Source organism: Paroedura picta, chromosome 13, assembly GCF_049243985.1.
Source record: "Paroedura picta isolate Pp20150507F chromosome 13, Ppicta_v3.0, whole genome shotgun sequence".
Taxonomy (NCBI): Eukaryota; Metazoa; Chordata; class Lepidosauria; order Squamata; family Gekkonidae; genus Paroedura; species Paroedura picta.
The window spans coordinates 14,432,809-14,444,800 of NC_135381.1; the positions used below are offsets into that span (position 1 = coordinate 14,432,809).

An 11,992-nucleotide genomic window follows, 5' to 3' on the forward strand; every position below is an offset into this window, starting at 1 on the left:
AAACGGTTCATTCTATTGACAAAGAGAAAAGGAATAGGAGCTATAGAGACACTTCCGGATACATATTGAACATACTTAGTTGGCATGGAACGCGACACGAAGGCAGTGCGGGCGAGCATTCAAACTTGGGGAGATCTAGCTCTCATTCTTTAGCTAACTAATTTGCTTTCTCCTTATATCTGCACTCTTGTGATTTGTGTTCCATTGCCAGAGGAAGCGTGTCTGCCCTCGAAAGCTCACGCCTTGAATAAATCTTTGGTGGTCTTAAAGGTGCCACTTCAGACCAACACGGCGACCCACTTGAATCTATCTTTAACGACGTGCTTTTCCAAAACCTTTGCAGTGGTTCGCTACCTGAACTTCCTGGAAAGTGGGTGCATGTAAAATATTCTCTCTTATCATCATCATCATAAAAAGACAAAAGCATTTTCTGTATAGATGTAAAACAGCCTCTCCCTCTGTATCCATGATAGGCGAACTAGCCTTCAAAAATATGGATGAACCTGGGACGACGTGAGAACCACGCTGACGTTTTCTACAATCGTGGTTGAGAAGGCTCTTTTGCCCCGCAGATGGCCGGAGGGTTCGAATGGAAGCCGGTCATCGAGAGCCATTAGTCGGGGGTGGGATGTTCTCTATCGCTAAGTCCTGTTTATGTGGAACGTATCAACTACAGCCAGGGGCGGAGTCTCGGAGGGCGTTCGTGGTTGCCGTGGTGACGAGCCTCTGAGATCCCGGAAGATGGCTCAACAGGTGAGTCTTTCCATAGCTGGCATAGAGGACAATATTCTCTCCTTGATCAGGCTGGGAAATCCCTGCCTGTCTCTATATTCAGAGCATAAAACAGCAGTCAGCACAGCATGTGCTAAAGATACTAGTCCTCAGCAGAGTGGTTACTATATAAGCATCTGAACACCAGTGCTAAGAAAGCAACCTCAGGGGAGGTCTTGGTCTCTGTTGGCCCTCCCTTGTATCTGGTTGGCCACTGTGAAACAAGCTGCGAGACAACCATGTGCCAGTAACTGTGGGGAGGGTGGAGGTCCAATTTGCAGAAGGAAATGCATGCAGCTCATTAGCCACAGCTAATAGTATTGCAATAATATTGGTACAGCTGGCCAGATGCATGTTGATTGTCACTTATGTCTCCCTTGCTCCAGGCATATCTGTCCTGCTATTGAGGCGCTTTAGAATGACATCAGGGTGACAATATGGCAACTTTGCTGGGCAACCAAAACTGTATGGAAAGTCTGAGGAAGGATATCACTGATCTACAAGGGACAGTCATCAATGTTTTCTCCCGAGCCGGGGCTGTACGCTATCCTTCTTGGAAGTTTCCTGATAAGGTGTCCTGTGACCTGGACCTGGTGGCTTTGCTGGACCATTACGATTATGTTGAGAATGATCCAGTATTTACTCAGCACTCCCACGTGGTTCTTTTGGAACTAGTAATTGACAGGTGAGGACATCATGTTCAGAGGTGGATACTGTAATAAACTATGGTACTGTCAGTCAGTAACCTTTTATTGGCATAAAATATGTATAAAACATATAAAAATAGGGTTCATGGTACTGGAATACAGAGCTCTAGGAATTTTGCAAGCTGCAGTTGGTAACCTTGTGGCTATCTGGCCACAGAGATGTCAGTCTATAAAAGGTGTCCTCCCTGCGGGGAGACAAGGAGGAGGCAAGAAGCATACAAAGCTGGGTTTATTTGCAGGTTGTTATTTGTTATTAACATCTGATCAACTGATTTGTTCAACCAGGATTGGTTGTACAAACCACAGTTTCAGCAAACTCACCCAAGGATTCAGCCATCCATTCTGATTTCCTGTCATCTCCTGGGCCACTTTAAACTTATGAAACTTTCAGTTGCACAAGCTCTGTTTCCTTTGAGGACTGCATCATCCTGAGATCAGGCATGGCCCATTGAAAGCTTGTTAGATTAATGGCTAACAGTCTAAGATCCTTGAAATCTAGAACGGAGCCATTCTGTTGGATTACACTGCAACAGACTTTGTTACAAATCAGGGCGTCTACCCGGACTCAGTATAATTGCTTAGTGGTTGTAGCAGTAGCACTAATAAACCCTGGTGTGCCTGGCTCCTCTGAACAATTTTATATGGTCTCTGGTCGCCCCTATCCAATTTTAATGAACATAGAGTTATTTTTAAAAGTAATGTCCCCAGAGGTCTGGTAAAATTCCACCCAAGCTGGATCGTCCAATTATTGATTCTTGCTATGGTGAGAAAAATACTACTGCTGCTGTTGCTGCCATCACCATCTTTAAGTAAGACAGTTCCTTTGCCCGTCTTTTTTTCTAAGGCAGCCCTCCCTACTGAGCTCCTCCCAGTTGGGGGGAAATCACAGCCACGTTGTGTGGCACACTATATGTGGCTTGAGCAGAGAGGCTGTAGTGTGAATGGTGTGCAAGAAAAAAGGGCCCAATTACATGGCTGGATAAATTGGCCCAGGATCCCAGGGCTCAGCCATCATATAATGCGGATTTGCACTCTCCATTGCTGGATTTCCTTTCTGCCCTTTGAAGGCTGCTGTTGCTGCTTCAGAGCTTTGCAGCATACACTGAGAAGGTGATCAGCGAGCAACCCGTGCCTCCATCTAGAGTGACCGGATCCTGCATGTCTATTGGGCTGGCTGTGAGGAAGTACTGGAACGGCATGCTGAAACTGGGGACCCTCTATCAGCAGCTTGTGGCTGAGGTAGGTGGTCTGGGAGAACTCCTCACCCATTTGTGTGCAGCTTGATAATTGTGGCTTTACCCACCTGCAGTTTTTCTTTGTGCTTCCTCTACTTGCAAGCAGCAGAAAAGATCAAGAAGTCTCCCAAACACATCCCAGAATAAAAGGCATTGTTTTTTAAATTATTATTTAATTAATAAACGCTATTTCCTTAATGTGAGTAGTTTCTAACTTTGCATCGTGAAATGTCCTGGCTTTTGGAATAGCAGGATAAAAACATTTTAGATGAATAAATAAGGAAGGTTTCTATAAAGACAGTGAAGAGGTGGGTTGGACCTAAAGAGATGACACAGGCCCCTATTTGACTGTAGACCAGCCTGGTCTTGGAAGAGCTCCTAAAGTAATTTTTCAGGTTTCAAGGAGCCCCAGAAGTGATGTCAGCTGGCCAAGCCTCCCCGCCACACACCCCAGAAGTGACATCACCACCCATGTTAACAGGCAGGCTCGAGGAGGAACTGAGGGAGGGAGAGGCAGAAGGAGGTTTAAGCCAGGAGGAGGCATGCAGGCTTTGCTCCTTCCCGTGGACCCCTGGTTGGGAATCCCTGCTGTAGACTGACATTAGGCTGGGCTGGACTGCGGGTGGAGCAGACTTGCAAGCAAGCCTCACCCCAATACCATCTAGATTAACTGGGAAAGTGATCTCTTCTTTCTTCTCTCCTGCCTAGAAAAAACGTAATGAAGAAGTCTCCAACCTGAGGCCTTCACGGCAGATGGAAAGGGCTGAGAGTGAGCGGTTTAAAAGCTGCTCATCAGCCCTTTCAGATGTGACTTTGCCCAGCTTCCGGTCTTCTCCACTGCCCATGTCAGCAAGCAGTAGGCTCCAGGACAGTGCCACCAGAGTCTCCTCTCAAGCACAGATAAGCCAGGGCGTCCGGAGCATCCATTCTCAAACCATCGAGTCATCCCTAGTACCGTGTGATGCATGTGAGAGGGCTCAGGTCAGCCTCAGGGAAGTGGGTAATGCCATCATCCACATCTGCAGCAGCCAGAACCTCCCATCATCTCTGAAACGATTCCTTCAGATGGTCGAGGAAACCATCGGTCAGAAACCCCTCACAGCCACGGACATGAGCTACTGGGCATCCGAGCAAAGCAAGGACCTCTCCCGCATCAACAAACATCTCCAGACGCTGACCGAGTTGGTTGATCCTTTGAAGCAAGAATTGGAAGCTGCTGAGAAACAAAAGGAGGAGCTGAAGAAGCAGTTGGAGACGTTCCAGAGCTGCCTGGAGAAGGAGAAAGAAGCCCGGGAGCAGCAAATGAAGGAGGCAGAGCGGCTGTCTGAAAAAAAGAATGCAGAAAGTCTGCAGCTTGTGGCCACACTTGAGAAGGACAAAGAGCACCTCCAGAAAAGTGAATATTCTTTCCCATCTCTTTCTCTAGACCTGTGTGTCTATCTGTCTATCTGTCTTTCCATCTAATTATCAGCTCCCCCCCAAAAAAAGAAAATAAGCATGCAGAAGAGGGCAGACTGAGGCTAGTTCTAAGGAACCAGTAGAAGAAATAGAATAGCCTAATCTGTGTGACCTCCTGGCAACCTCCTGTGCCCAGTTGATCAGGACTTGGGAATGCGGCCATGTATTTCCAGCCATGAGTATGCTTCTGCGGTTATCTTGTGCACATCAGCAGCTGCAGAGCTGTATCAAGGAACCCTGGTACATCTGAACTCTTTCCCTTCCTTGGGATAATGTCAGTAAATATATATTGGTTGGGGTGGGTGATCAGTCTGGCAAAGGGCCTCTTCATTCCATTCCTGACCTTGGGCTTTGTACCAGGACAGCTTCATGGAATGGTCCTCCTTAGCACAGGTATCCTTGTTAGAAAGCACAGAGGGAATTGAGGTTGTACACAGATTCATATGATGGGGGGAGGTGGTGCTTCATGGCATTTTTGTTTCCCGCATTGCAAATGGGGGAATCTGCATATTCACTCTATACATTTTAAGTGGATTTCGTGATTCCTCTTCCTGGGGATACTGGAAATCATAGTTCTGGAAGGAGGTAGAGCTGTGAGCCTCCAACTGCAGTGTCCAACATTCTTTGAGGAAAGCCATCGAAACGGTAAAAAAAACAATGTCTGTAGCATAACAATTCTGGTTTTCTTCCCCCAATTGTTACAGCCTGCTTCTGCCTACTCTTTGCAACTTCCCTTTCGGTTCCAGTCTGCAACTCAGGAGTGTCCTCTCCTTTTCTATTGTGCTGTTAGCCAGCTGAATATTATAGGGTGCTTTGGTGTCAATATTTGGGTGTTTGTTTTTTGTAGGACAGGTTTTCTTGGAGGAACAGATCTCCACCTTGAAAGAGACACTTCAGCAACAGCAAGCTACCTTCCGAGAGTTGGGTAAGATCAGAGGCCATCCTTCTGGCATTTCCATCGGTCCCCTAGCCCACTGCCCTCAATCTCCTATTCATTATGTATTTGCATAGAGCCCTGGTCGCCAGCTGCCTTTCTGAGACAGTGTCTGATAAGCCAGTAAAGAGTGGTGGTTCACACTTAGACCCCTATTCCTAAAAATTCCCACTAGCAAATCCTGTCAGCTACAGATGCCTCCTAGTTACTCAGACACTTAAAAAAATATGTATGTGCCCTAATGTCATTAACCTGAGGCAGCTGAGATCCATTGAGGCTGTTCAGAAACCAGGTGCGCTTACAGTCTGTTGACATTAGTGGGCCTAGGGGGGGGCAAAGGTTTGTATGTTTATTTGAGAGCAAGCCCCACTGAACTCCATGTATGTGTTCAAATCTGATTTATGATGACCCCAGCAAGTGGTTTTTAAGGCAAGTGAGAAGCAGTGGTGGTTTGCCACTGCCTTCCTCTGCAAACCCTTCCTTGATGGTCTCCCCTTCAAGTACTGACCCTGCTTAGCTTTCAAAATTTGATGAGATTGGGCTGTACTGTGCCATACCATACCACCTTCCATGGCCCTTACTTCCTAGTAAACACACACAAGTTCAGGCTGTGCCTCTCAGCTGGATTGTGAACACCACCTTTTGCAATTCAGCTTTGAGCCTGGCTTTGCTGAATCCTGCTCCCACCCCACCCCACCCATCCCCCAAAATGAAGTGATCCAGCCTTCACTCCTGAGCTGTTGTGCATTCACAGAGCGGACCAAAAGCAGTCTTCTGCAGGAGCTGCAAGTGAAGATGGCTGGCATGGTGGAGAAGAGCCAAGTGACCAGTGTGGAGGCCCAGCTGGCGGTCCTGTTTACCCAACTGGACAGCACAAAGCAGCAGCTGAACTGGACCACCGCTGAGCTCGACAAAGAGAAGGCCAAAGTGGAGAGCATGCTCCGTCACAAAGAGGTGAGGCCAGGGCAGAGACCAGCCTTTGGCTCAGCCGTGCTCTTGATTAAACCGACCACAGAGTGTGCAGCCCTGCTTTCATTACTCTGAGTCTTTTTCCTCTCCTGCCAAAGTCTCTCCAGGCCAAGCAGAGGGCTCTAATGCTGCAGCTGGATAATCTAGACCAGGAATGTGAGCAGCTAAAAACCAATCTGGCCGACAGGGAAGACGACATGTACGTGCTGCAGGAGCAGGTGAAGGGCCTCCAAGAGGAGAAGCAGCAGATCCAGGATCAAATGAAAGCGCAGCAGGTAGGGTGTTGAAAAGGGGGGCTGTGAACAGCCAGGGAGAAAGAACAGCTCCTCCCATCCTGTATTTAGGAGTTGGTTATAGTGAGAGGGCAACAGTTGCTCTTGCCCCCGTTGGTCTGATCCAAAGTTTGCCCTCAGAGTTTCATTCCTAAAAAAAGTAATAAAAATGAATCTTGCACTTTGGGATTTTGGATGGATTTCATCTGTGCCTTGATTGCTGGTGTTCGGAAAGGGGAGGTCACTTGTAACCAGCTCCCTGCCTGGAGAAGAGTGGTGTCCATAGGCCAAAGCCATGGGGTGTTATCCAGAGGGGGCAGCCAACATCAACTTCCAGGGTGCTTCAGCCACATCCCCTTGGCTGAAGATGTTCTCTATCTCGGCAGCTGAGATGGCATAAGGAGTAGGGAAAGAAATGCTAAACGAACAATATTTCTGCATCAGGCTGCTTGATTTTGCTGACTGAATGATAGGAAGCAGCACGATGGACTGCTGGAACACCAGCCCCGTGAGGGTGGTATGGGGTGGGTCCTTTCTTCAGGAAGAGGTAGGAGCAGATGTGAGTAGGTGTGTTTGCTCTTTAGCCATATTGCACCATTTGGCCTCTCCAAAATCTGCCAATTCCTCCTCTGTGCCTGTTTCTGGACTGGACCACGTGTGGTAACAGATGAAGATCACAGAGCTGAATGCTCCCCTGTTTCCTTCCCTCCTAAAGCTGTTGTTTAAAGGAAATTATCATGGTAGGGAGGGGGACTTTTTCCAGGACATTCTTGATTAATTATACACAGAAAATCTGTTAGGCGAGGAGCAGTGTTCCATGCCATGACTGTTCTTTGGTTCTTTTTGCCTCCTTTTCCTCCCCTCTTCCAATTTATCCTTTCAACAAACTTGTAAGATTAGGTTGAGGGAATGTGACAGGCTCAGAGTCACCTCGTGAGTTCCACAGTGAGAGTAAACCAGAACCCCAACACCACACTGGTACGGACAAGACCTCTTGTAGCTACGAGAACTAGGACTTGTCTCCATCTCCCCCTGGCACCTCAAAATCAGCACTCTGAGCAAACCTGCATGCATAATATTGCTTCATTTTCAGGCTCTGGCATCCAGGAAAGTTCGGGAAGCTTAACAGCATTCCTGTCTCAATGCAGGAACTCTTGGAGAGAGCACAGCAGGAAAAGCAGAGCATGGAGCAGTCCATATCTGAGCTCCACAAGACTGTGTCACAGTTGGGAGACGTGAACCAACAGCTGAAAGAGAGGGAGAGACTCTTGGTGTCCTTCCCAGATCTTCATCTCCCTGTGGAGACACAGTTTGAAAGTAAGGAGCCAAACAAAGGGACACCTGTGTGTGCTGGTGAATGTGGTAGCCTTTCCTCCCCACCTTCTTTTTTGACATTGTTGCAGCAGACTTTTGAAGACCCCCCCCCCCTTTAGTGGGGCTTTCAAGACAAGAGATGTTCAGAGGCACATGGCCATTGCCTACCTTTGCAGAGCACCTCTGGTATTCCTTGGCGGTCCCCCATCGCAATATTAACAAGGGACGACCCTGCTTAGCTTCCAAGATCTGACGAGATTGAGTTAGCCTGGCCTATGTCAGAGTAGACTTTTGAATGTTCCATATTCTGTTTTCATCCTTGCCGTTTAGGTAAAATCACCATCTCCTTTCATATTCTTGAGTGCTCGATCTCGGAGGATCTTCAAGCATCTCCCGTTACCCCTATCCTAGCTCGCCATTCTGAACTTTGTCTCAGATGCCTTGCATTTTTAAGAATGCTAAAATTTTAGCAGTAGCCAAATATTTTCCAGATGTTTTGTCCTTTGAGTCATAGCTATTTCTTGTGCTCCAGAGCATTGTCCCATAGGGCTTTGAAGGGAGAAGGGAAAGGAAGGAAAGGCAAATACTCTTAGGAGTGGCTGGCAAATAAGGGGAGCACGGTAGGCTGTACTTGGGCCTACAGGACGTGGGCTCAGATCCCTTGGAGGCAACGCCCATGTTTTCTCTCCCACACTCTAGTGGTCGGTGGGACAGAAGTTGAAGACAAATATATTTGGCACATACCTATCATTTCAGAGTGTTCCCGAGTTTTTCATATACAGGACCTAAGGCTGGTAACAATTATTATCTCTTTGTTGTCGATTTGGGGAAGGAGATAAAAACTGAGAAAGATTATGGCCCACCAACCAGGGAATGAGATTTTGAAGCAGGCAGGGCTGCCTGATTGACCTCTCAAACTCAACAGCACTATGCGGCACCAGCAGTCAGGAAAATAATGGCCAAATAGATGAACAGACATTGTAGCTTGCCAGTCTGTTGGAAGACCTTCATGGTGACGGTGGCTGTGTAAGCCAAGGCTTAGCTCAGGGTCTGAATGGGAAGGTTAAGGGGAAGAAGAGACTCCTTTACCAAGGATGCAGCTTGGTGAAAAGATCTGGTCCAAGTGACTTTCCTGAGGTGCCTTTCCACGTGTGCCCTTCATGAATGATGTGCCCTTCAGAGCCCCGTCCTTTTGCAGAGGTGGTAGGCTTGACCTCTGGCCCCATACTTCCTTGCAGGCACAGGGGATATTATGGAGGACATGGGGAAGCAGCTACAGGCCAACAACATCCGCATCAGCGTCCTGGAAGAAGAAAACACACGCCTCCGAACTGCTGTGGCCAAGATGAAGGAGTTGGCACAGCAGGAAGCACCAAAAGTAGGTGGGCAGTGCCAGAGAAAGCACCAAGGGGGAGCCCTGCCTTCAGACACACCTCACAGGAGTATTGGGTGGCAACAGCTGGCAAACTGAACGTAGGGGTTAAGCAACAGAAGCATTCCTGCCACACAGGTACTGGGCAGTGAGACGTCCAGGGACGGTCCTTTAGAACAGTGGTCCCCAACCTTTCTGAGGCTGGGGACCGGCAGGGCATCAGGCCGCCCCCGCTCATTGGGCCGTGCCCGCGGGCCGCACCCCCACGGGCCACGCCCACGCATCGGGCCGCACCCCCGCGGCCCGGCCCTGATTCCCTCTCCCCGCCCTCCCGCAGTAAGAAGCTTCCCGGGCCGCAAGCTTGCGGCCTGGGAAGTTTTTTACTGCGGGGGGGCGGGCCGCGGGTCGCGGCCCGCAGGTTGGGGACCACTGCTTTAGAACTTGGCTTCCTCAGGATGAATGGTGGCACTTAGAGGCATGTGATATTATTGATATTTCTGTTGACAAAAGTGTAATCAGAGCACAAGTAGAAGCAGAAATATTTTTACAGCAAGCACCACTACGGCCAAACCCCTACTAGATGTCCCAAAACAGCAGTTGTATCCTGAAGATGCTCAATGTTGTTCGTTTCCAGCCGAGAACTTTCAGCTGTCTGCTTCGCCATGTCCAAATCCAAACTGCTTCCAGCTGTCTCAGTGTCTCTTGCAAGAGGATGAGTGTCACAACCTGAAGCCTGGAGAGAATTTCTCCAGCAAGTTCTTTTTTAATAAGCCCCTGAGCACCCATTAGCTGTGCAAAAAACATAGTGTAGCCAGTTCACAACACAAAGCTTCGGAACTCATAGCAATACAACCAGAGTCATGCAGGCAGCGTGGCTTGTGTCTCTGTTCTTAAACCTTGGAGGCCTGTTCCAGGGAACCCCTGGACAAAAACACACACACACACATCATATTCCTATTTCCAGGCCCCAGCTGTATAACTGGAGGTGCCCAAGTGCTACAGTCCTAACACGGAGCTCCTGTTTCCATAGCTTGTACCTCCAACCCAGCTGTGGCTTCAGTCTGCAAAAGCGGGGTGTGAAGACAGCACGGTGCAGGCTCCCACAGGGTAAGTGGACTGGCTGGTAGATTATCCAACCTGTGAAGGGGAGGTGGGATTCTTGGCAAGACTGGAGAAGGCCCTCTCCCCAGCTGGCTCTTGGTTTTGCTCCTTTTGCAGGCAGCATTTAATAACAAGTTTCCAGGGAGCATTGACAAGGTCTCCTAATAATCAAGCCGGCCCAGGAAGCAGGGCTCAAAGCAGATCTCGAGGAAGCCATACCCCCAGCAGAGACAGCTCCGCCTCCCACAGGACGTCTGTTAGCCCACTGGAAAAATCTGCCTCTGCCCAGGCCGCCCAGAAGGTAGCATTCCAGTTCACCATCCCCCACGAGGACTTCACTGTCTGCACCTATGCCAGAGGAAAGAGGAAAGGCAAGAGCAGGCCCCCAGCCCATTGCAACCGGAACCACCAGAAATAAAAGCCCTCAAGAGGAACAATTTCGAATAATTGCCGAGAACATCACTGGGATTCTGCAGTGAGGCAGGGCATGGAGCTTGGTGGTAAAGAGTACGCAGTGACTGGCCCACATGGGAGCAACAGGCTCATGTATCCTGTCCTGAATAGTTGGTCTAGGGCCTTTTTGTGGTTGGCTGGAGAAGGTAGGAGCGCTTTGTAAAGGCAGCTGCAAAGGTGTTCTTGAATGGCAGGACATTTTTTGAGGGTGTGGAGAAGAACTCAATGGTGCCTTTACCATTCTGCAGAGGCTCTCCAGTGCCTTTTGTGATCCATTCAGGGGTATCAGAAAAAGTGGACAATAGGGAGCTGGGTTTCAATAGACAAATTGCAGATCTTTGTATGTTGCTGATATTGTTTTTTAAGCACCTGAGGAAACAAGGCAGGGGAGAGAAGACAGGTTTTTCTCCTCAGATTGCACCATGTCCAAGACCATTGTGGACAGAAGCTGCTGTCTGCCTGTTCTGTCCCCTCTAGGGGCTCAGGGGGTGCTAAACATGAGTAGGGACTTTCTTTGGTGACTGGGAAGCTGTGAATGAGAGCTGGAGCTCCATCCTCTACTAGTGTGTGCCATGGCTGAAGAAGGTGTGCATGCGCAGTGTTGACTTGCAGTACTGCTGGCCAGTGGCGCTCCTTCCCACACAGTTAGTTTCTCTTCCAGTTGTCAGGAGCACACAACGGGTTGTGTTTCTTAGTTCATCCTGTCCTCTGTTTCCAACCTGAGGAAAATGAGAGCCACTGGTGAAGCTACTGCCTAATATTTCTTCGTTGACCTCTCTAATCTTGAGGGACAGGATTCTGCCCAAGCCTAGAAACATCTCAAAGTAAAACTGGAGGAAAAAATTCAGTGTCCTGAGAATTATTTTAAAAAGCACATTTCTAAACTGTCTTCCGGATAGATTGGCTTGAAAGGAGGTTGCATGCACTATCTCTGTATGAGTGCCTGTTAGCATCTTTCCAGTAAGGAAATACACACACAGAGAGAAGCAGAGGGGATGACCTTTTCTTACTTTCATGCCAACATTTTGAAATATAATTATGAATTCAGAAAAAAACAAGATGCCTGGATTGTCAGTCCGTTGAGAAACACTTCCCCCTTACGCCAGCAGATGACACTCTGTGATGCTTTAGAACAGTAGTCGTCAAACTGTGGCCATCCAGATGTCCATGGACTACAATTCCCATGAGCCCCTCCCAGCGAATGTCCATGGACATCTGGAGGACCGCAGTTTGACTACCCCTGCTTAGAACAAGGCTTCCTCTGCTAACCTTTATACAAATGGTGAAATGGGATGATGCCTCCTGGGATCCAGCAGGTTAAGATTTCACACCCAGGCCTGGAAATGAGCAGAAACTGGCCCTCAAGTGAGTCTCTGTTCTGTGCTGAGGGGCTCCTCTGTCCCCCT

At 48.6% G+C, this 11,992-nt stretch overlaps 1 protein-coding gene across 5 annotated transcripts; it reads left to right on the forward strand.

Annotated features, from left to right (window-relative positions):
- On the forward strand, window positions 1-11,980 carry CCDC157 (coiled-coil domain containing 157). 5 transcript variants are annotated; one of them, XM_077308925.1, is made up of 11 exons: window positions 1-753; window positions 1,158-1,456; window positions 2,546-2,717; window positions 3,422-4,109; window positions 5,019-5,096; window positions 5,860-6,059; window positions 6,173-6,349; window positions 7,495-7,663; window positions 8,899-9,038; window positions 10,063-10,139; window positions 10,251-11,980. In XM_077308925.1, the coding sequence occupies exons 2-11, from the start codon at window positions 1,209-1,211 to the stop codon at window positions 10,549-10,551; spliced, it is 2,250 nt and encodes a 749-aa protein (XP_077165040.1). In that variant the 5' UTR covers window positions 1-753; window positions 1,158-1,208; the 3' UTR covers window positions 10,552-11,980. The 5 variants fall into 5 exon arrangements, with proteins under 5 accessions (XP_077165040.1, XP_077165041.1, XP_077165042.1 ...); XM_077308926.1 differs by having other exon boundaries at window positions 8,899-9,042; window positions 10,251-10,406; XM_077308928.1 differs by lacking the exons at window positions 1-753; window positions 1,158-1,456; window positions 2,546-2,717 and having other exon boundaries at window positions 3,903-4,109; window positions 5,024-5,096.
- Window positions 11,981-11,992: the final 12 nt, after the last annotated feature.